The following is a 24,197-nucleotide window of genomic DNA, read 5'->3' as shown; positions in this document are numbered from 1 at the left end:
ACTTCATAGGCGGTGAAATATCAAAACTGTACTGTAACGTCAAACGTACGCACACGTAACAATGCCCACACTCTTATGACGTCATACACTAATGAACAAACCTGATTTAAGAAATGCTCCCTATAAGCAGTTGTGACGTCATCGCGCTGGAGTCGACAGTTCAGGGATCGCTCGTTGACCTCCAACTGGGAGGGAGGGGTTCTGAGGTAGAGGGAGTCGGCAGGGAATCCCTGGGCCCAGTACCCACCTTGTGGAGGGGGAATCACCTGGGCGTAAGGGGATCCTTTCTTCAAAACTTCCTGAATGGATGGGTAAAGTGCGGCAGCTTGTGGCGGCTGAAATAGACAAGATGCTGACACAGAAGGGAGACAAGGCGCTTGATTGTATTCAAAACTGGATCTAAATTGGCTTTATGACGGATCGCTTTGTAACAATGAAAATCAACCTGGGCTTCTTGATTGGTTGGTTTGATGTGGAAAGAACACCTCTGTTCATCCATGCGTGTCCCCTTTAAAAGATTATGACGTTATAATGCAAATATTACACGCAGTATAAACACGAATTGTCACAAACACGACTGGTATTGTTTGTGTTAGAGTCAGCTACTAGTCTAAGCTACAACCACAGCAAGCCTGAGCAACTACGCAAGCGTTACTGGAAACTAACAAAGAACAAATAACACAATAGTGACTTCAAATAGTTTTAGCTTAAAAACCAATGCTGAAGTGATTGTGACGTAATAAAAACGATTGTCCGCCTCAAGACACAATGGACATGAGGCTGCTTGTGGTCAAGCACTGCCTCAAAATTTGTCGCAAATTCATTAAACTACGTCACCTGTCTAACAAATCAACTTCTGACACGTCACTACTATTACAAATCTTGGTCAGGTTCAATCAAAAAATCTCGCAACTACACAAGACGCCGTCGACATCCTCTAGAACCATATGAATGAACCTTCATATGAACTGAATCCTTCCATCCATTTCCAGGGTTGAGAGAAATAAAATATCGATTCAGCGCCAAGAACATTGAAATCGAAGACATAGGATTTAATCCGTGAAATACAGACGGAAGCGCGAAAAATCGAACTGATCCGCGATTCCTTTGTCTTAAATTCAAACTTTATCGAAATATTTCGCAACACAACAGCCACAAGGTTTAAGATCAAAACAAAAGCCGCTTCTTGTTCCTTTGATGAGCTCACAAACTGACGTCACTAAAACAAGAACAAGGTCAGCCCCATAAAGACGATTGAATTGTTTAGAAACGTTGCCAAAAAAGGGGGGGATGGTAGAACTGGATTGGTCACGAACAAGCCATCCATCTCAATGCATGGGAGATGGGACAGAAACATGATTCTTTGCAATTTCCGCAACACGACCCCAACCATCTGCTATAAACCATCTACGTCGTGAGCTGACATTAAAAGCTCATTATTACGACATAAGCGGCGCGATAGCTCATGCACTATACATTGTCACCAAACACTAGGCTCACCATTTCGATTAGAATTGCTGATTGTTGCGTATTTATATGAATATGACGACATATTCATATAACAATAGAAAGATATGCGAGATATTTCAAGAAAAAAAAGGCGGGAAATGGAGAATTATAACAATGCTTGCGATGGGAAGCATTATTACGTAACAAAACGAAACACCATTGTTTGTGACAATTCGATACTTCTCAGCATTTGGTAAAGATCCTTTCTATGATTTAACACTATGAAAATAACTACTATGAAATAACTCAGGGTGGTCCAAGACTAACAGCACAAAGGGCACGTTAAGGTTTGAGGGATATAAAATATTGCGAGCCGCAAATAGAGACCCTGTAGTCTGATTTATGCAAAGGACTGAGTTCACCGATTTAAATAGCGCAATGTTTTGCAGCACGACTAATAAGTAATAACCCACTTCTGGATACTTTTAACTCGTTTGCGTCTGCAAAAAAGAGCAAAAATCATCGTACCAGTGTGTCGTCACACAATACTGTGACGTTAGCTGTAAAAAGCATTGTTACTCCATAATAATCGCATATTGACTTGCACTTCTATGACGTAGGACTTATCTCGGGTTGTGGGTTAATGCAATGCGTTTAAATAAAGCGTAGTTGTATTTTAACAAACTGCTGGTTTTGTGCTGGAATATACGATGCACTGGAAGGGTTCGGACCACCATGAACTAACTCATATCAGCTTCAGAAAAGCGACAACATGCTTTATTACGCAATAATTTCAAGAAAGACGTTCCTTATGACGTTTTACCTGCATTTTTTCCAGCATTGCAAATAGGTCATCAGCCTAAGTCATAAAGAATAGTTAAAATGCATGCATTAGCGCGACCACTCAAAGTCAATATTACCTTCCTACGAGGTCGGTATGTTAGCTGAACGCAGCATGCAAGATTGACAAAATATTGGCATGAAAAATTAGTGAAACTTGCTAAAAATCACCGAAAACTAAATCTATATTATTTAGCCTAAGAAATTATTTTTGGAAAACTAAAAGTAAAACATTACGTCAATCACTACGATGTAAGCCGAACGGGACATACCTTGCTGACGTCATTGGTGATTTTCCCGCCATCATCGGAGCAGGTCTCGCAGAGGATACCGCCATCTGACTCTTTGCTGGAAAGAAAAGTTTAGTATGAGACGGAGTCACTGACTCTGAGACAGATATTCGATATTTCATGAGGTATGTCGTCAAAGTGTAGATTAGTTCAAGCTTTGTGAATGCAACGATGACGTAGATTCGACGTAAAGCTCTGGGATGACGTAAGAATGACGTCATTGTTCTACCTGTCGGGGTCGGTGAGGTAGGTGGCAAGCACGGCAGCCGCAGCCGCCTTCTCCGCTTTCGCTTTCTGGGCGGAGTGCTTCTGCAGACTCCCTATGAAGCGCGCGGTGATGCGTAACGTGTTTCTCTTCATCGGCATTTCGTTACCTAGCAACGTGTCGTCGTCGATAGTGACGTCATCTAAACCCAAAGTTTCTCGTGATGCGGACGACACCGCCGATCGTCGCGATCTGAGTCGCGTCAGAGAAGAAGTTCTTGTGATCGTTGTCGGATAAACCTTTCTGACGTCACAATCCTCAATAAATGAGAAGACCGGATTGGCGCATTGTGGAACGCAACAGATCTGCTGGCCACGTGACCGTCTCTCTGAGCTTGATTGGTTGATGAAGTTCGAATTTAATGAGTTCCGATTGGATGGCCACACCACGGTGATGGCGTTTTCGTCCGGGCTGGAAGGTCAAAGTTGAAAATTAGCAAAGCCACTGAAGCGTAACAAGCACACAGTTGGTCTGAACATGGCAAGTTGATAAAAACTTTCCAAACACTTCAACTCAAAGCTCGACTTCCCGATAAGATGAAAGCGAACTAAACCTCCTTTTCGCGAATAAATAGTTATTCTAACAGCTAACACTCCTCTATAACGTCACAATGCAATCTTTTGTGCTGAAAGGAACTCCTCAAGTTTTTCTAATGACGCAGTTGCTGGCAGGTAATCGTGGTTGTACGTGTTAAAACCATCGCTGTCACATTGTTTGCCTCCACATGATTTTATCACGAATCGGCCACCTGAGGCGGATCGAATCGTGATTCACGCCATTTCTACTTCCGCATAAGCAAGGTTTTGAGAACTTTTTAGCCTCTATCAAACCGCGGTTCACTTGTTACGTCACTATGCTGGTAATCTCTGATCAAATGTGACCAAAACAAGTTTTTCTCACTGGATGTAAGTAGTGAGGAAGTTAGGCGACTTATTTACGAGACAAAAATCACAAAAATAAAAACAAATTTTCGTCATCAAAATCAAATCTGCTGTCACGTAATGCCGCCACAGGCCGAATACTAACCAATATAATATGATTGTGACGTCATTTCAAGTAAACGAATCGAGTTTTTCGCACAACGTCCAACCACCTGGCCCTACCTTCAGCTCTTTCTTACGCAATAAAGATGTTTTCTGTAAATTAAAACGATAAATCGTTCCTACGACGTCGCAACAGATGCAGTTCATTTCCAAGCTATTCACCCCCGCACACAATCGCCTTAGCCTGTAGGTGATCAACCTATCGACAATAAGCTTATGACGTAACAGTACACAGTGTGAGCGCATAAACTGTTTGCGGACCATACATTTACTTCGGACAATAAAAATTCATGATGCGATGCCAAAGCCCGTATCATGTTCCGTGTATCTTTCCCTGTATCGCGATGTGAGCTTCCATTAATTATTTATCCGGTTGAGCATCCTTCCCCCAGCTTTGTGTGAAAGAAACCATCGCGCGATCGCTCGATCGAAAATAGAAAATGTGATAATAATGTAATAATGTAGAACACAGAATAAAATATAAATAACATGATTATTGATTTTTAAAATTTCAACCACTTTTGCCCAAATTAAAATCGTTTTCTAAAGTAAATTTATCGATTTAGATTTTCTGCATTTTCATAATTCAAACATAGACGCCCTTGTTACGTCAACGGGCTCCGTTGTCATGGTGATGGGGCGCCGAGAGCAAACATTTACATAAATTTAATAAAGGGAAGGAGAAGATTTTACACAGCAAGTTCTTCTTCGCTTGTCAAGATCTACAACCCTGGCCCCGGTTTAACAACGCACGGGGCTGCTGGCACCTCTCAACTCTATCTCGCTATTATGACAACAAAATGCATCTCTCTTAAGTGCTCACACGTCATAATGAAGTACGTCACAATGGGCATTATGACCTACCACTTGACCAGCTGTCCACGTGCCAGGAAAATACTTAATTAGCAAGCTGGCCCAGTTACTATTACGACTCAATACACCATTGTGACGCGATGTCGCCTATGGTTGAACTTGAATGAGGTTTCGCGCTTTTTTCGCTTAAACTTGAACGACAAGGTTACAACTAGATTGACAATAACTCATTTTATCGTCATAATATCGCTCTAAACATTAGCGAGCCTGTAGCCTCCCTGCGACGTCAAAATCCAAATCGATTTGAAAATACTTCGAAATGTGACAACTGGTCGCCTGACGTCCTGTTCACGAAGCTCATAAATAAAGGAAGTCCTTCTACTCTGCCATATGCACGATTGTGACATCATAACTGAAAAGCGATTTAATTGAAACGGAATTGGCCAAGCAAGGAAAAGGATTCAAAATCATCCAAGCGTAACCCCAGGTCGAATATCGCCCTCTTGTGAGGTAACAATGGTAGTATTTGTCGTGGGTCATTACTCATTACCAAATGGGAGTCGCGCGAAGCAAAGATAAAAGAAGAAAATCATCTTTCATGTTGGTATCAAAATTATTCCAGAATATATTATCATGTTCCCAGACCGCGAACACGTAGCGCGGCGCCGCGGTGTCAGGTGACCTACGGGGGAGGTAGAAGCTCATTTCTCCTTTCCACAACGACGAACCGCGCTTAACACAAAATTCATCCGACATACACACGCTTTCAAAGGGAATTCCACTCGGTACAGCGCACTAGACCAATACATTGATGAGATTATACTTTGTAACGATGACATCATCATGACGTACAGGACACGACTTCATGCAACCTTGCCGAGATAAAACCAGTCCAACCTTAATTGAAAACTAATTAGTGCATTAAGCAGCGCTTTGCAAAATGCATCAAATTAACTGAATTTAATTTTCACGAGGATCAATCTTTCCGGCATGAAGCGACCTCACCACACCTCTGACCACCTATATTGCACCGAGATGAGCCTACTAGGCCAATGTTACGCGCCCAATCGCGAATCGCTGAGGTATATTTAGATACGTCATAGTTTAATAGTCACGCCTCACCTCTGTCAAGCATACAACGACAAAACAAAGTTGAGATTATGACGTCATTAGACCTGGGCAGTTGACAGCTAAGCGGTTTTGTTCTATTCGGAAAGAAGCAACTTAATCGCCATAAAAGGAAACTTTCAAGTCGTAATTAGCAAACTTTAAATTACTTTGCTCCAATTAAATGCCAGGATTAGATAGAAAATGACAGTGACGTAACAAAGACAATTATGTTTGGGTCCAAAGCACGAGAACAAGTTCATCAAAACCACAAAGGCCAACAAATAAGAAAGTCAGAGGAGCTTAAGTTGTTAGTTTGTGCGATCTGGCGCGCGCTATCGAAGTCGTGCGATAAAATCGGCGATTTGGTGAAGAGAAAGCGACTTCTAATGTCGAAGCGGGGTGATTGTTTGCTCATAAAAGGTAAATTTTGTTTTCACGAAAATTTACAACCACATCAATGACGTAACAATGACAGGGCGAGTTAAGCTGACACAAACCCTACATAAACATCTTATATGAAAAAAAGTCCACGTGATCTAAGCCTTCACTGTTCTGGAAATGGTTCAGCTTTTAACTGCTGGACGACCAACAGTCGCGACAAAGATAATAATTGGATCGATTCCCGGGCCCGGCATTCCTTGGACTCATCTAACCTTTCTTGCTAATGTGACCTCGCATAACCTTTATCGCTTCTATCCTTTCACACAAACACACACACATACGTTCCGCTTCACTTACCTGCAAGTCACTGCTGGTAGGTATATGACGTCATCGTCGTCATCATCGCTGACGTAAAAACTTGTCGGGGAAATATACATCCGGGGCGAATTCATAATTTTAAGTCAAAGCAGAAATAAATCACTAAACTCTGCGCAAAGAAAGAGCGAGGCTTATACCGGCACAATCAAGTGCTCCCTGCACCGCTGCCTGAGCGCTAACACAAACACAATCACGTCACTTCCGGGTGGCTAATATACCGATCAAGTAACTCGAAATAGTCCCCTCGACCTATATTGGCAGCAAACGACGTTCGGGCCGGTATCTACAGTCCGCCGTTTCATCTCCCTTTCACCATCAGTACATTACAACCAACGTCGTGTCCTTTGCGGGCCCGTACTGCATGACGTGTTTTCTTACGTCACGAGAGGATTATAAATCCGATTTAACTTCAACTTTCTAGATTGCTATTAAAAGGATTTGCCGCAGCAGCCCGACATTACAGGCTTCATCATAAATTGCATTGCACTCACACAGATTGATGCGTAGTAAGGTTGCAAATGTTTCGATGCACGTGAAGTGTAAGCAACGCAGCTTTCCTCAGGAGAGAACTCGAGCAAATGGATTCATTAAAGTTTCATTAGATAGCCGAGTTGAAACACGAGATGGCGCGTTTTAACCTGTCGCCCCAGCAATTAATCTTCGGGGCTTCAGACGATTCCTGACGAATCTCTCAAGTTCAATTCCAACTTTGAACTTGAAGATTCTCACCTGAGCATTTTCACGCTAAGTGCCCTTCATGACCTCGTCTGACCTTCACTGACGAACCTACGAAATGAAAACATCTCTGTGGAAATCTTCATCGCTGTCGATGCTACCATGAACAAGTTATTACGTCATATAATCGCGGTGCAACGCGCGATTTGACAAAATAAGCAATCGCTAAATCGCGGTTGGTGTCGATTAAGGGCTGCCTATATCTGAAACTAGACCGGTATCGATGGAACTACAGAAGACCTCGACACAAATATCTGGGAACTTCTCCACAATTGCCCGCGATTTTCTCAGTGAAGAGAAGCTTCGAAATCTTTGGTATGCGCTCACCGCTGCTCTGGGGTGTCAAGTTGCGAGAAGCTGAATTGTCGCTGTAAGTGCTGGCAGCGAGGCATTAAGGCGGCCGTGACGACAGTTTGTTGATGTTAAAATCGACCAAATCGGATTGAACTTCGAGTTAAATCGTCCTCCATCGATGGCGATAGCTTAAGGCAAATTGATCCTCATAAACAAGTGCAACCAGCTATCTCCTGCCTCTGACCTACACGACGTTCTACAATCTACGCTTATTACGACACAAGCGCGTTCTTGAACCATCAAGTGTCATCTCAAGTAATGAAGTGCTTCAATGGCTCGGCCAACGCGCGGGTCGATAGTGACATCACAATCGAGGGATAAACGACTGCAATCAATCTTCATATCAAACAATTGCAGGTTGTCTGCTGTTTGAATAATCGACTGTTTCGTCACAAAACCCATTCTGATTTATACACAGCACTGCAGCCGACTCTTTTGCAAAAAAACTCGTAAAAGAGCACAATAGTTTATGCTGCCATATCATTATGACGACATAATAGCTACCAAGCACCGATTGTGACCGGCCAAATATAAAATTGCCATTAAATTGCACGAGAAACTTTGTCAAACAAACTGTAACTTTTAATCAAAACATTATCACGTCACAGACTCCGACAAAAAGTTCAGATCGCAACCACAGCTGTTAATTCATTCGTTTCGCGGCAAAATAGTGACGTAATTTGAAAGAAGTTTGCAAGAAACAAAACTTGGAGCGTTTCCAAATTACCTGCAAGAAATCTTCGATTGTGGAATAATTTAAAAAAGCTCACCTTACCGGGGATTCCCCTCCCACTGCTTCACTCTTTTCCAGCTTCGCTTTTCTCCTCTTCCTACCAAAGCGCCTTCTAGGGCTGGAAGGCGACCATGACTTTGAGCCGCTAGATGTCGGAAGTAATCCAGACAGAGATAAGCGAAGTTCCTTCTTTTCCGAGTGTTTGGTCACAATGGCAGGAGATTTCCCGTCCCCATGAATAATCCTGGTGTATGAAAGGTCTTGGAAAGAAGATCGGAGTGGCGGATCAATCAGATGGCCATCTGACGAAGAGGACGTGACCGCGTCGTCCGCGCTACGTCGCGCAGCCAAACGCCGAAATGACCTCATTATTACGTCACAACAGTAGTAAAGTAAACTGATCGACACAAGACTGAGCGGCTGAAAACAGGAACAAAATGAGGCGTCAATCACTGAATGGATGAGTCCTATCAAATTTGCTCATACCCAACAATGCATTCAACCTCACTACTTCGGCTATGAAGTAATAATGCTGACCTGTGATGCAATAATTTCACCTTTATCCTTTCTACAAGAGCTAGCTTGACACTTTGCATGTGAAAAACTGAACTACAGCTCAAGTGTTCCATGCAAAAAGTTATTGAAAGGATGAAAGCGAGGCTCCTTAAAACTTGCTGATTGAAATCCTCCCCAGTTATCTCAAAAAGGGCGGGGAGCAACTAATTTGGCGAAATAGCGTCGTTTACTACCTCCCAAGCCACGATCAGGCGAGTAAGACAAATAAACTGTCAAATCGCGACGAAACGCGAAACAAGTCCTGTTTGTTTGAACAAACCGCTCCAATAAGAATTGCTTACGCGAGCTCTTTCCTACGACGTAACAATCAAACAGACAACATCACAAGCAACTAAAAACAACAAATTCAAGCAATTTTACCTTACATAAACAAACGCAACTTGCTGACGACACAATTGTCTCTATGACAGCATAATGAGCCCGCTTCCTTCGAACAAACCTACAATATAACTCAACTTGACGAGAAAATTTATCGCTGCAACATTGTGATGCAATAATGAGCTGACACGTGACGTATAAGCAAGAAATCCTCTTTCTAACGTCACAATTGCGTTGTCCACTTCATATCTAACGATGCCTTCATACATGTTTGTTGGTTGGAAGTGAGTTGAAGTCTTAAAGTTCCGTCATAAAGCATCTTTGTGATGTAAATAAGGAAAGCAGGAAGTACGCTAGGCCGTGAGAATTTAACCATTTGTGTTTAAAATTGCGATGAGACGTAACAAACTAAACTTGGTTAATGCTTTGTCGCGAAGCTATACAGCTATTGTGACGTCACCGTTGCATTCGAGGCACCTCATAACTTATCATTATTATCTAATATTAAAGAACTCACCGCGCCGTCTTCAAAGCAAGTGGAGCGTCACATCTGTGGAGAGAATACAAAGTTAAAATGCGCCACCGTGTGCTGGCTTTGTGTAACTAGAACGTGATATGACTAAGTTTGACTAATTTATGACTCATCAATGAGGATTGGTGCCACACATCAATCATAGCTAATTGTTGCGTAGTTGGCAAAATCAAGGTCACCAAAACTTACCGTTCCGGTCTGAACTTTCTATGTTTAACCGCGGGCGACCGCAGCGTTTCAAGCCATTTTATTTCTGGCATTTTTATACAAAAATCACAAGAAATTAAATTTTATTTATTCTGCCTTGAACAAGCTATAATCATGTCCATGACATATTTTCTTTGTGAACATTCCTTTGAAAAAGATAAATCACATATTCAATGTGAACACTGCTAATGAGAGCAAAGAGAATTATTTTAAGCAAGCTGACAAAATTGGCACTTGCATTTCCATCGACATCTTATGAAAAAGATGTCTTCTCATCAAAATTTTAACATCTAGTAGGTGATTCTCCCTGATGCAAATAAATTTTTGCGCTAACGTCACAATAAATCACTGTGACGCAGCTATCTCGACACTTTATTGCGTCACATTTCATGAGGGCAGGATAAAATAGATACGAAGCCGGTTTAAACCCCTGCTAGTGTGTTGTCACTTATTTCAAGAACTCACTAACTTGCTTCTTGGAGTTCTTCAAAGCTACAGATGAAACTCCTTATGCATTATGACAAAGCACAATTGAACAGACGTACGTCTGTGATGCAACAATGACATAAGTGGCATGGTATTGTGAGGTAACAATGAAAGTGAATGAGAAAAAGTTAATTAATTCAAATTTACAACAAAAAATTCTTCTACGTCTCAAGAATTTCTTCGTGAGCGCATCTCACTTAAATAGAATCCACTTTCTGTCAAGCCTCTATGACGTCACCAAAAGCGTTTGTTGAATAAAAACACGAAACATACCAGGACAGGTCACAACGATTCAGAGCCGTATAAATACCCTCACAAAAATCTTAAACGTCGTTTATTCTGTTTAGTTTTTCTCGTTACGCTCTAGTGCACACCTTTCTTACGTCATAACGAGCGCAATAGTGAAACAAAAGCGTCAGACTATGACTTATTTAACAACCACGTGATACATTTCATTTGGGTCGCTTTGTAAATCTCAAAACTTCTGTCATCGCACACTGGCTCTAGATTCCTTATGTGATGTAATAATTACGGATCTGGTTGATTATCCACTAATTAACCAACACCTACTAACTAAGTAACCAAGCAAGCTTTTATTCTGCTCTGAGTCTGACACCAGAACGGTTAATGTGGTTATTGCCAAAAGCCTTGTGACGCAACAATCATTTTTCATCGTTGCGATGTTTTCATAAACAAAAACAATTAAACAACGCGCTTACGTCATAGTGACAAAACAATAAATAGATTATGTACAAAGCAGCAATCATGACACTATGAGCAGCCAAAGCACGGTGTTTGTGACTAATTTAAATACAGATGTGTCAGTTCAACGCTGAACGGTAAATATGACGTCACTATTATGGTACTAATACAAAACAATCAATGTTTGTTGGTTCTGTCATCGATTGCAACAAGTTGTCTTTTAAAACGAACAACACTGCTCGCACCTTGTTAACAAAACCACTCGTCCGAAAGAAAACCTTATTTTGACGTCACAATACAACTGCGATATGCTGACTACCAACTGTCAACTGATGCCCTGAAGGCGTTTAAATTATCTGGTGGCTCTCGCGATCAAAATCCGTTTTAAAAGTTTCGTTTCGCTGCTAAGCCTACCAGCACCCTGCTACTGAGTCAACAACATGCTTCTGTTTTGCCATATCTCGTGTCGCGCTATCTCTTATGACGACACACAACCCAACGAAGGCTAATTATTTAAACACGCTCTTCTACTGCGCGGCCAGACGGTTCGCGCCTTTGCGCAAAATTCAGCTACATTGAATCTCAATTCTAGAACGAAGAACCTGGTACGGGTGAAGCTGACAACTGAACCAGCTGACATCTGCACTAGGCTGGTGGCAGGCTGTCATAATTGCTAATTGTCAAGTCACAACGCTAATTGCGGGCAAAACAACTTGTTGCTGGTAAGAGCTGGGATAGAATTAGTTGTTTTAGCGAGAAATGTTGCAACAAATTTCAAACTTTATCGCCGAAATCAAGCGTTAAAATGATCAAAGCGATTCCTGAAGTCGCTGGGTTACAAAACATCTCGCCAAAAATTCTTCGCAGTGTGAACGTTTTCTGTTCATGGCTCACAAATAACTCTCAACATCTACAACCAGTCAAAGTTTCACAACCCTGTAGCAGTGACGTCACGCATCGTTGAGCAAGACACGCATCGCTTCACGTTTTAACTACGTCATCAATCGCGATTTTAACAACTGTTCCAGAACGTTTAACTTTTCCGTTTCCAACATGGTAGGAGCCTGGTCGCGGAATCGACTTAACTGACGTCACTCAAACCACAGACCACTGTTTATTGTGTCGTAACAAACATCCACTTCTGACAGGCGCTTACGTCATAAATGCGTCCTGCTTCCCTGTTCAAATCACTTGACTGGCAGTTTGGGTGAAGACTTGTTTATGACATCACTAATTGGCAATGTTCCAGAGCGCAAACAACAAGATTTGAGACTTTTGACAACTTTTACTCTATGACAGATGACGATGTAATGAATTGTGACGTAACACGGCTCCTTTACGAAAGGTTATACTTGAATAGACCAACTCCAGTCTCAGACAAACAAGAAGAAAATTCGAGTCGAAACAAGGAAATAATTCTCTTTTTTTGATTATGACGTTACAACGGTTGAATTACGCTAAAAGCACAGACACGAGCAAAAAGGAAGTTTGGGAGATTTTCGAATGTTATATGCTCGTAATAATCGCTCTCATCGCGGTGGGTCAATCTATTTTGAGACGAGTCGATAAAAATTTGTTTCGTTTTCATTCTAAACAGGCGGCAGTGTTTGCAAGTCTGGCTTCAAACGAGGCGGAGGCATGTTGGGGGGGAACAGGATGAAATTTGAGATTTCCTCACAATTACACCAGACACCCATTTCTCCCTACGTCACGCTCTACCTTATATGGTCTGCTCAGCCTTTCCCGCCTTCCAGCTGACTGCGATCGGACTCGACATTTCCCCTGTGACATCACAATACCCTCTTAATCAATCACTAACTCTGTCCTTAACGTGCTAGTCTGGATGACGTCATCGATTCTACAGTAAAATTGAATGAATTGAGTAAATCGGTTGAATCGGTGTGAAAATTATATCACACTTGTAATGAAATAAATGAAAGACAAATTCGGCCACTTTCCAACAACAATCGTTCTCTGTGACGTGGAAAACAGACAATCAAATCGATCTTCAACCGTGCAGTTATTGTGACGTCATAAACAGAATATTTATCATTTATTTGATAATAATCAACGTCGACGAGACCCCCGCGAAGTATTTACCTGCTCCACAAAACTCTACAACTCCTGTTTGATAAAACAAATCTCTGTGACGTAACAACCATTGTTTCATCACTATACAAGTGCCACTAATTGTGGTTTCCACGACAACCAGTCGTCTTTGCACTTTTTCGATCAAACTTCATTCACCAAATTAAACAACCAGCGTCGTTTCGCCTCGTTTCTTCGCGAATGTGAAAAGGTTTGAAGCGAAACGGCAATCCTTTATGACATCATAATCCCCAGGGATATTCTAGAATGGCGAATAATTAAACGTCATCACGTCATCGTTTTCATCTGGTGGTCTTCATCAAACAACGGAAACCTCGTACTAACTAATTGATGGAAATAACTACTTAAGTTATTCGTGTCAACAAGGAATCCTGTTGTCTTAAAACTTGCCAAACAAACTACTCGAATCCATGAAATGGCATTGTGACGTTGCAATCGTGTTATTCAAACAAAGCAAAGGAACGAAGTGAGAGCTCTCATGAGACAAGGAAGCTGTTTTGAGCCGCGCAAGATTAATATTCTCGACTACAACTCCATCAAGTGTTTAAAGTCATTGCTGCAGCATCACCACTACGTGACGTTATACAGGTTGTCAAAAGAAAATTATAACAAACACTTTAAAGCAGAAATTATAAACAGTATATTATAAAATCATTTCAGATGTTTGTTGTGGCATAGAGCCACACCTCGAAACCAAAGCCAGATGCAGATAGCAGCCTTTTAACTTAGAAATTAACGATTTCACCGCAAGCAGATTGTCTATAATTAATCATTATATGCTTCGTTATTAGCGCGATGGCAATGAACGACAGTGCTAATTGCTGATAACATGCGCTAATAAACGAAGACAAGTGACAAAGCCTAAAAGATTTTAAACAATGGTTTTACCTGGAGACAAGCAACCAGCGAGGCAGCCAAACCTCAATACAAATAAGGTTACACCGCGATGTTTTCAGCAAAATATTGACAGCTTTTAATTTCACAAACACCAGTCTCATTACTATGTCACTACTTTATGATCTCACTATTTGTATTATGACATCACTATTGTAGTAATAAAAACTGGTTTCTATTTCGAAAATGTAAATCTGCTTCTAGTCTGAAACTGGTCTCATTGTAGTTCAATTATTACGTCACAACTTACTTGTAACAGTTCTCTTTACGACGTCGATGCAACGAACGAAGGCGACTGTTAAAAGACGATGACGTGGACGATGATGATGACGAAATTGAAGACGCAGACGACCTTTTTCGCGATTTTTCTGCATCCTTGGAGGATAGCTCCTCCCTGATCTTGTGGTCGGGGAGGGAGCGGCGTCTGCCAAAGAACTTCGACTCCGATTTTGAATCTTTCTCGCTGTTTTGACTCGAAGAACGCGAAAAAACGCTGCGGAAAATGCTGAGACCGGAAATTGAATTGTTCTTGCTCGCGAAGATGCCAGGGAGCGATCTGCGTCGTTTATTCTTCGATTCCTGCTCCACAGCGCCACCTTTCTTCTGCCTCAAGACGACGTCAACCAAACTCGGGGGGATTCCCACCTGGGGTGAGTCTGATAACGGGGTTTCCCCTTGAGATGACTCCACTTCCGAACTTTGAACCTTCTCCCGTTTAATGGTGGTATCTACACTCAATGACGTCATCGTAGAAAGAGCCAACTGAAGATATTCCGGGCGCGTTACCATGGATACCGGCCTAACTTTCCGATAACCTTTGTGACGTAGTTCTATGTTATCACGTAACGGTGCGGGACCTGTGGAAGGATTCTGCCCCCCAAACCCCGATCTCGCATCGACCGACCAATCAAACTCAATTGTTTGTTCACAGACGGACAACCTGTCGCCGTTCTTGAATGACCTAACCTTCATCGGGGTCAAAGGTCGCTGCACGCTAGAAGTCTGGGGTTGGTATTGGGTGGGGGGCAAAATAGGGGTCCAGGGGTTCTCGTAGCAATTCGAGAAAATGCGATCTGTTGAGAATCCCGAGTCTGACGATACACTGTCCTCGATATCACGTGATTTTTGGGGAGTGTAGAAAAGTTGTTCGCTTCTCAACGGGGTGGAAGGTAAAGCCATGACTATAACGTCAAAATTAATATGTCAATCACTGAGCTGATCTTTAGAGACAGTATTTATCAGCAAATTTAAAAAAAATTGCATGACTGCATTTTATAAGTCATAAACTGAGTTAGCGTCATAATCCTAAAAACAAAAGCTCTTTCACTTTTATTGTTACATCACAATCGCTGATAAACTGAACCTATTCAAGCAGGACATCTATCAAGCTGGTCGTCTACACTTTGCGCTGCATACAGCGACCGTGCGTGCGCGAAACATCGCGCGACTGTGGGAAAGAACGAACCGGATGCTAACATCACCCGAACATCGTTTATGCTTTCACAGAGATACTATGACGTAACGACCGCTGGTTGGTTGACTTAGTATAAAGCAGTGAAAATATTGGTGTGAGCTGAATCAGATGAATCTATTTTTAAATGGTCACGTGAGCAGTAAAAGAGGTAACCACACGCACGATCGCGCACACACACACACTCTGCCATAACAACTTCGAGACCAAACCCAATTGGTCAATTCAAAGCATTAATTTGAGCAGTTTTGAGGTTTAATTACAACCATAACGTCCAAGGTGACCGACAAACGCTGTAGCCGTCGACGATAATTACTCTTCGCAAGAAATCGCGGCAATTTAAGGAAAATCAGCGCTTTTTATCATAAACATCATCAAAGCTTCAGACTTAAAATTAAAAAAAAACTTCATTTGCTAGGAGAAAGTTTTTAAAAGAAACTGAAGAAGTTTTTTCAGCAAAGTTTTAACTCTTTTATCCAACTAACTCTATGAGTTAAGAAAAGATTCTTTTCTCCTATTATTACGCGCACAACCGGTTGTTTGTTGTTTAAAAAGCGACATTTATAAAACTGCGTGATTATACTTGAAACTGAGCAGTTACCTGCAAGTCTGTTGTTTTCTTGACTAAAACACCTGATTCAGCGTTTGCTCAATTAAATTCGGTTAAAACAAGCTCATATTTCGATAAATTAAGGAACTCTGAGAGAAAGTTATACCGTACAGTCACATATAACCTGTGTCTACACTTAAGAATCTAACCCAGAAGTCATTAAAAGCTGTGGTGCAACATTTCTTATAAAATTATGTGCGTACTATCACTAATTATTACAACAATGCACAACTACCTTTGCTTACTTCCTACTTCTGCATGTTATCCTGGAATTGTCAGTTTAGGCAGCAAGCACCAAAGTAGGTATTTTAAGTATTTTCGTTTTTCCAACAACTGGCCAATATTACATCACAATGCGATTACGACTCATCTATTCAAATTCAATTACTTGCAGTTCGGGTCAAGATTGATTTCAAATTAAAATCATCATAAAAGTCGCCCAATCGTTATTTTGACGTAATAACGACGTGTGCTGATGAACAATGACCAATTGTTCTGACGAATCGATGTTTTCAAGCGTTCAAAGAAGCGGTTCCAGTTAACGCTGGCTCCGGAATTCCATGTTAAGCCTCTGCGCAGGCTGTCCAACTGCTGGTCAGTCGATGCCTTTCCTGGCGACCTTCACGCAACCGAACATCTCGCTTCCAACAACAGGCTGCTACCCCTGGCCACTTAATTAATTTATTAGCACTTCTGTGATGCAACAAACGTTCCAATCATTAATCACTGCGTGATATGACGTGACTAACGCGTGTTTATGACGTGTACGAACAAACTGCAACAAACGCGATCCCGGAAACTAGCCAAAGACGACACAAAATTCGTTTCCAACGCAAGTTATGGCAAACACTGGGACAGATGCAGCCCTGCTATATGACGTCACTTTGTCAAACGTTAGACGCGAGATTATAACGAGTACAATATGACGTATTTACCTCTAATGAGGTGCATGCATTGAATGAAAATGTCGAGTATGCAAATTTCAACATCGGTGCCCATCTCACAATACCCGACCAATATAAAGTTTGACGCTTTTCTGATGTAACAATGCACATCCGCTTTCGCCATTCTTATCTATCTGACTAACTTTGCGAGAATTCCAGCGCATGAGACCATACGGGCCAGATTATGAGAAAATAACAGCATCTGTGACGACACAGTGCTAATTATGATACAACGAGTTAATAAAACGACCTAGATAGAATGTAAATCATGTGATAAATTGTAGGCTGCTGGCAATTATTTGCAAGAATTGTCACCGAAAAAAAATACCGACCTTAAACCAATACAATCAAAATTGTAAAAATATTCAGTAAAAACACGTCATAAAGAGAACATTTTTCATTCAACGAAAGCCATCGAAGCGTGACCACGCAGTGAATGGGGAAAAGCGGAGTTGGTTCGTGAAATCTCATTTGCCTTATAAGGATTCTGCACCGGAGGTAGGAGCGGATGGAACTACGTCACTTGTGGAGGGAAATAAGCAGGGTTTGTTGAAATCACAAACATTAATTATTGCGACATAACGATTCATTATGACGTCATAAAATAAGTTTGGATAGAAAAAAAATGCTGTTACAAATATGTCGTTAGAAGCGATCTGCATAGTGACTTCACTTCCTCGCAAGTGAGCAATAAAGTGTTTTATGACGTCATAATAATAGTTTCGAGCAACGCATCTGCCTTCTAACCAGTCTTGGTCGATAGAAGTTCTTCTAAAAGCTAGATGAGGGTAAAACGAGTCCAATAAACCATCAAAGAATCACTAAAACAATCGAATACACCAACTGTTCCAGAAATATGAGCTCTCCTTTCCCTTATTTGTTACTTATGACGTCACTTCCATCTTTATCACGTCGCTATATGAAAGCGTGCTACAAAAATTTACTTGCTCAAGGTTTTTCTCAAAACAAACTTAACGTATCTGTTGATCGAAAACTTTTTATGACATAGCAACCACATCATAAACTCAAAAATGACTTAATTTATACGTCTCTGCCAGTTTTCGCTGCTGGCTGTCGCTTCTGACAAAAAAGAACATTCTGTCGCTCTAATACCTAATTATAGCTCTTCACAAGAAGACAATTATCAGGTACCATCTCATATGATATGTAAAGCAATATATAACTCCTTATTCCAACATTTACGATATTGTACATATGAGACATTACCTGAAACGGTAAGATTTTTGTTTAAGTTCAAGGTTAAACGAAATAAGTTATTTGGGAAAGAGTTCAGCAGAAGAAACAAAAATCAAACACTTTCAACATGGAAAAGTCGTAAGCATTGATGATGTAATGGAAAAATACAGGAAGCTTCATAATGACGTGTCCGGAAACATTTAAAGCGAATATTAATCACGTGACTTCGATATAACTTAAGTTTTCGTGGGATCTGAAGATCGTTTAAAAACAAAAAATTGATTCAATGAAAAGAATATTTTTTCAAAACGACCAGATGTTTGTTCAGTGATAAGCTGCACGACAGCGGCCTGATGAAAAGTTCGACTCACGCCGGCAGCGAAGGCTGGGGCCTGGGGTCATTCATGAAACTTCCCGTGCATGGGGCGGTTTATTATTGCGATGTAAATTTTTTACATGTTTCATCCAACAATGGCTGATTTCTCACTTAATTTTTAGGATGACTCCATGAGTAAGTTGCAATAGTAGCTGCAACTTAGTCTGGGCACACGGCTGCCGCTTAAAGTTAAACTGTCCAATCTAAAAATATTAAATTTCTTGGAACATTTCCCTTTACACCCTGCTATGACGATATGATGACCATATAAGGGAATGCAAGAGCGGTCGAAACCAACAAAGTTCAGATGAGTTCGAGTCTTGAACCGAGTCACCGACTCTAGCTTCCGGGTGTAGAAACCACTACACCTAAAAAGTCAACTTTTTTCTTACAAATCTCTAGTTTTCTGCCTTGAATTGACTTGAAAGTCACCACTGGTTACCTGGACCTTCTTTTGTGAAGTAATAACCTTACTTTATGACGTCATAATAGTTTTTATAAAGCTGCATGCTTTCCATCGACATCGCTTTCTTATGGACACGAGACGCTGCATCATTCCAACAGTTGTAACACCGAGACCGGACAATTAATTAAACGAATCCGTGTTTAAAACCGGAAATTAACCTCGGTGTGTGGCGTAACAAAGGACCACTTATGACATCACCATCGTTCTATCACTCAATAATGCAAGCTAAGATTTTGGTTGGAAGACCAGTTTTATAATAAATAAAGTTACGTCAAAAACAAAGCAGTGACTGACATTAGAAGAAACGCCTGACCACTAAATCTTATGGTTACGTCATAAGCGGAAGAACATTAATAATAACAACTTGAAGCCGGACGTTTTAAATACAATGATATTCTAGAATGTAATAAAACAAAACATTTGTCTCTAAAACCTGTCAACTTCCGCTCAAAACTGTCAAGTTCGCGCAAGATCCTCTCAGAACAAAACCTCTGCTAATTCCAGAATCCTCCCGCCACTTTCTCTGCCAACCTGCCATTGTTCCAGTGCCGCGATGAAGGAGAAAAGATCTCGAAGGCACGAGATGTGTGCCAAGCAAATATTCCATGTCGACCGACGGCAAACATCGACACCACCGGTGCAAGTTAAACATCATTATGTCGTCATATTGTATCAATAAACGCTCTAAAATATCGATTTCCAAACAGAAAAAATAAATTGGACAATATTAGAAGCAGCTTCGAATTGATGAAATTCGGAAACAAAATTAAGTAAACAATGAAAAATTGAAGCAGTTCATAGCTTTATGAAAAACTGTCAAAAATTTCAATGTTCAATAAATGATACTATTCCTAGAAACTCTCTACTACATAATGACATCATAAATGTGGACACAACAAATAATCGACTTCCGTGTTGTTGCACCACATGCATTGATAAAACTTTGCTTGCCACATCACAATCGTAATAGTTAAAATAACCAATCAGCAACTTTCCAGCTTACCTGAGATAAAACCATTTACAAATTGTGACGTCATCATTTTTTCTCAGAAAAATTGGAATTTTCTCAAAGCTAATTGGTTACAATATAAATAGAATTGACTAATTTCACTCCAGCAAAAGTGATTGTGACGAAATAATAGAAAGAAGAAAATTTCTCAGCAAAGTCGCAACTTTTCTTAAGAATTTACCATAAACAAACACTGACGTCATAAAGTCTTTTATAAAAACGTCGTCAGCACATAAATGTTTATGATCAAATAATCAATGCCGCCATTTTGAAAATTCTTCATTGATAGCGTTTGGCCTTCTGCCAAGAACGATAGCTCTCAAGATTGTATTTGTTATTATGACGTCAAAAACGTGATTGTGTAATTTGGGGAAGAAATTTTTACGAGAACTTATCTCAAAATCTATACAAGCGAGGTCTCGCATGGAGTTTGTAATCTGTTTGTGACGACACAAAACAAAACATTTGATGAATCTCGAGAAAACCTTTCATACGTCATGCGGTGATGAAAAGCCTGTTGCGCTGCTGTGTGGACAAATTTCACGTCAAAGTTTTCAAAAACTGTCTTGAACCTGAACTTGCTTGACCCCGAAGCAACCAATGATCGATGCAGTAATTATTTCGTCATAGGTTAGGACAATGCAGTCAACAAAATCTCTTTGTCACGTGATAACAGCAATAACCGGTCATGTCCGGGTCATATAAAGGTCATCTCGGTGTCAAGACTTTTCTGGAATATATCCGACAACAAATTGAGCTTCTTCGTAAGTATAGTGCGAAAATATCCCGGCATCTTTAAACAATGCCTTCTATGACGACACAATGGAACAATCTGCCTTCGATGATGACATCACAAATTTATCCTTTTCAACTCATTTTGAGCTGTTACAAAGCTAAGGTTGAACTTTTCACACATCGTTTGTGGCGAAACAATGCCCTAAAACTTGGGGAGGATCTGACAAACTTGCAATGATCACATTAAAACGTCATAGGTAGCTTCAGTGAGGTATCGTGGTATGTGTTGCTTTAGCGCTACCTGGAGACCAAATATTTTTCGAAAATTTGCAAAATAATTCGCCGCTTGTAAATTTTATTGCAGCAAATTGGCACACAGCGGTGTCATATAACCCCATATTACATCGTCACACAACGACAAAAGTTACGTCATAATGTGAATTGTCACGACAGCCTTACAACCGACGCCATATATAGGAGAAAATGTTAAAAAATTTCGGAGAAAATGTTTGTCAAAAATGTCCAAAAAGCAAATCAGTCATAAAAAAGATTGGTAAAAGAGCGAAATAAATGACAGACGGACGACACATAAGTAGACAGAACGAGACGTCATAGAACGCACACACACGCGCGCATTATGTTGAGCAAGAGTTGACGGGGATGACCCCGAATCCGTAGTCACGTGCACTTTTAACCGGAAGTCGCTTTAAGAGATCGTTTTCAAAAAAAATTTGCTTCTGGAACGCGTCCATCTATTTTTTATGTGGCCCCAAACCCGCATTTGATTAAATTTTAGTTCAGAAATTCTCGATCAACATTCAGTGTATGTAGCTCACGTAACAATGAGACATTCTTTCAATATTCACGAAATCATTGCAATGAAAACCTCGGAGTCGGCAAAAGTCACCACAGACAAAACCTAGCTCACGTGTTTCCGTGCGCGTGCTTTAACACGCTCATACACGCACATAGAGGCAGTCATGTACCGGCACATACGTACAAGGCGGCAGCATGCGCTGTGGTAACAACGGACACTTACTTGCGGCATTTGAAGCAATCTTTGTGGTAGTGAACCCCGTTCACGGACACATGTAGATCCGAGTTTGAATTGATGAGGAATCCGCATCCATGGCACTTGGACTGGATCGATGTCCCGTCGCTAGAGGAGCTAGAGTGATGGAATAAAATACGTTGTTTGTTGTGACCTTGGTTTAAGAATCGTAATAAAAAAATTTATGTTAATTTTAACTTACTAAAAATGACTTTTCGAAGCAGTTTTGCAAAAATGCTGGACTTTGCGCAGAAATAACTTGGAGTCGGTATTGGAACGGAACATGGGCGATGCCATTATTGAGGTTTTTACAAATAAATTATCGCGTTTCAGAATGTTGCGATGTTTGAGCAACTACGTCACCTACCGACAATACCTGTCACTTAACCTAAGTTTGATGAAAAATTGAAGCATTGGGTCAAACTATTCCAAGCACTCTGCAATGAAGAGACTCGCCTGTAACCTGCCCCGCTCCTGCTGCCCACCACGAGGCAACTTGCTCCCAGCATAGGACGTTGTTTGCGGCTCAAGAAGGAACCTACAATGCGGTCACTTTGCCCCCCACTAATTGTAACCCTGGAACCCAAATGTCCCGCATGAGCTTGTAAATATAGCCATCCACATTATGACGTCATAATTTATTAAGCACACTTGCACCAGTTTATTCTAGAAAGCTGTCATAGGATCTGTCTGTCATAGGCCTCATAATAAAACAATAAAAAACGAATAGACGTACATGCCGTACGCACCGTCACACCTACTCGCACTACGCGACGCATTGTGACGTATTTTCACGCATATAACCCAAACATGCTATTGTCTGTCTGTTGGATGATTTACAACTGCAGTTACCTTAGCAACCGTGTTCTAAGCTAATGAAATTCTCTGATATCGATAAATCGCGCTCTCTGTAGCTTGCCAGCAGTTGACTCGCCTTCTAACGCAGCAGCAGGTCGCGATCCCACAGCGATGTCACCAAATATGGGGGCAATCAACCGTGCAATGACGCTCATTATGAGGTCATAATGCTTTCAATATTGTCACGCAACTGTGGATCACAACAACATGCATTGGGTTAAAATACCCTCACCCCCCCAACTTACCCCTGAGTAACCTGACCTCACCCCCACTTGCGTAGTTGGGTATTACGCCTCCGACTATGACGTCATAACAAGCTAAGTCGACCTAAATCCTGACTGAAGATATTTGGCAGAAGTCTGCCCTGGCCTGCGCTATGTGAACTGTGGGAAAAATCTCTTCCACTTTCGAACGAGTCGCGTTTATTTGCGACTGACTTCGCGCAAAAGACAAGAACCGGAAATGAGAAGGATTCGTGGAAAATTTCAACAATCGATCTCTCTATTTATAGATGAACCAGCATTTTTAGGTAACAATTAACAATGCATCAACAAGTTGTTATGCGGCCAATCCACTCTCAGCTATTCATTGTATTATTCTGACGTAATAACTAATAGCTGAATGACGGCTTATTCTATAAATAACATCTTAGCATAGTTACGTCATAAACAACTATTATAACCTACTTATCAACTTGTTAGCTTAATAATAACCAAACTAAGCGTTCCGTGGAACTTTATTTCGTCACAATTAGTTGTGGGGAGGGCAGTAAAGTGAAACCTCTGATCATTTTTCGCGCTTTTGTTTATCGCCGCTACCTTTGTGACGTCAGCGGAAGAACGTTATTAGATAACAAAGATGTTAAAAACAAAATAAAATTTCGAGAATAGCCCGCCTCAGAATTTGATGTTTCATTAATTATTATCTGTAACTCACCGTCGGTGCTTTACGTCTTTTATTTCGACGTTTCCGTTCGTTTTTCGCTGCCTGATCTTCTTCATGCTTCGTCGCGGCGAAAATTTATTCGTCTTCGATTTCTCTCTAAAATCGAAAAAAATCTTAATTATTTGCAGAAAAATTTTTATAACATATTTTTCGATCTCACCTCTCGTCCGATGACGCTGGCTTTTCGTCGTTCATATTCGTCACGTCATAATGATGACTTTTACGTAAAAAAGTACGCACAAACGGCCCATTTGTTGAAGTTACATTTTCTGAAGACATCTCCACGGTAACTGTGACGTCAAAATAAAAAAGAATTGTAA

The 24,197-nt window shown here is 40.9% G+C and overlaps 1 protein-coding gene across 8 annotated transcripts in view; it reads right to left on the bottom strand.

The window, feature by feature from the left end:
• The window catches only part of LOC143449350 (uncharacterized), a 34,934-nt gene that overhangs the window by 3,373 nt on the left and 7,364 nt on the right, over positions 1-24,197 (bottom strand). For 5 of the 8 annotated variants that reach the window (XM_076949508.1, XM_076949509.1, XM_076949515.1 and 2 more), the window contains 8 exons: positions 24,038-24,167; positions 23,869-23,973; positions 22,063-22,191; positions 9,803-9,835; positions 2,562-2,637; positions 2,273-2,308; positions 446-508; positions 102-335 (listed from right to left, as the gene is read on the bottom strand). In XM_076949508.1, coding sequence (XP_076805623.1) covers positions 102-335; positions 446-508; positions 2,273-2,308; positions 2,562-2,637; positions 9,803-9,835; positions 22,063-22,191; positions 23,869-23,973; positions 24,038-24,167 — 806 coding nt within the window. Of the gene's footprint in view, positions 1-101; positions 336-445; positions 509-2,272; positions 2,309-2,561; positions 2,638-9,802; positions 9,836-14,465; positions 20,940-22,062; positions 22,192-23,868; positions 23,974-24,037; positions 24,168-24,197 lie in introns of those variants that run through there. The other 3 variants (XM_076949510.1, XM_076949513.1, XM_076949514.1) reach the window with 3 other exon arrangements.

Source organism: Clavelina lepadiformis, chromosome 3 (assembly GCF_947623445.1).
Source record: "Clavelina lepadiformis chromosome 3, kaClaLepa1.1, whole genome shotgun sequence".
NCBI classification, from domain to species: Eukaryota; Metazoa; Chordata; class Ascidiacea; order Aplousobranchia; family Clavelinidae; genus Clavelina; species Clavelina lepadiformis.
Note: the sequence above shows the minus strand (reverse complement) of the source record. Positions and strands in the feature narration are given on the sequence as shown.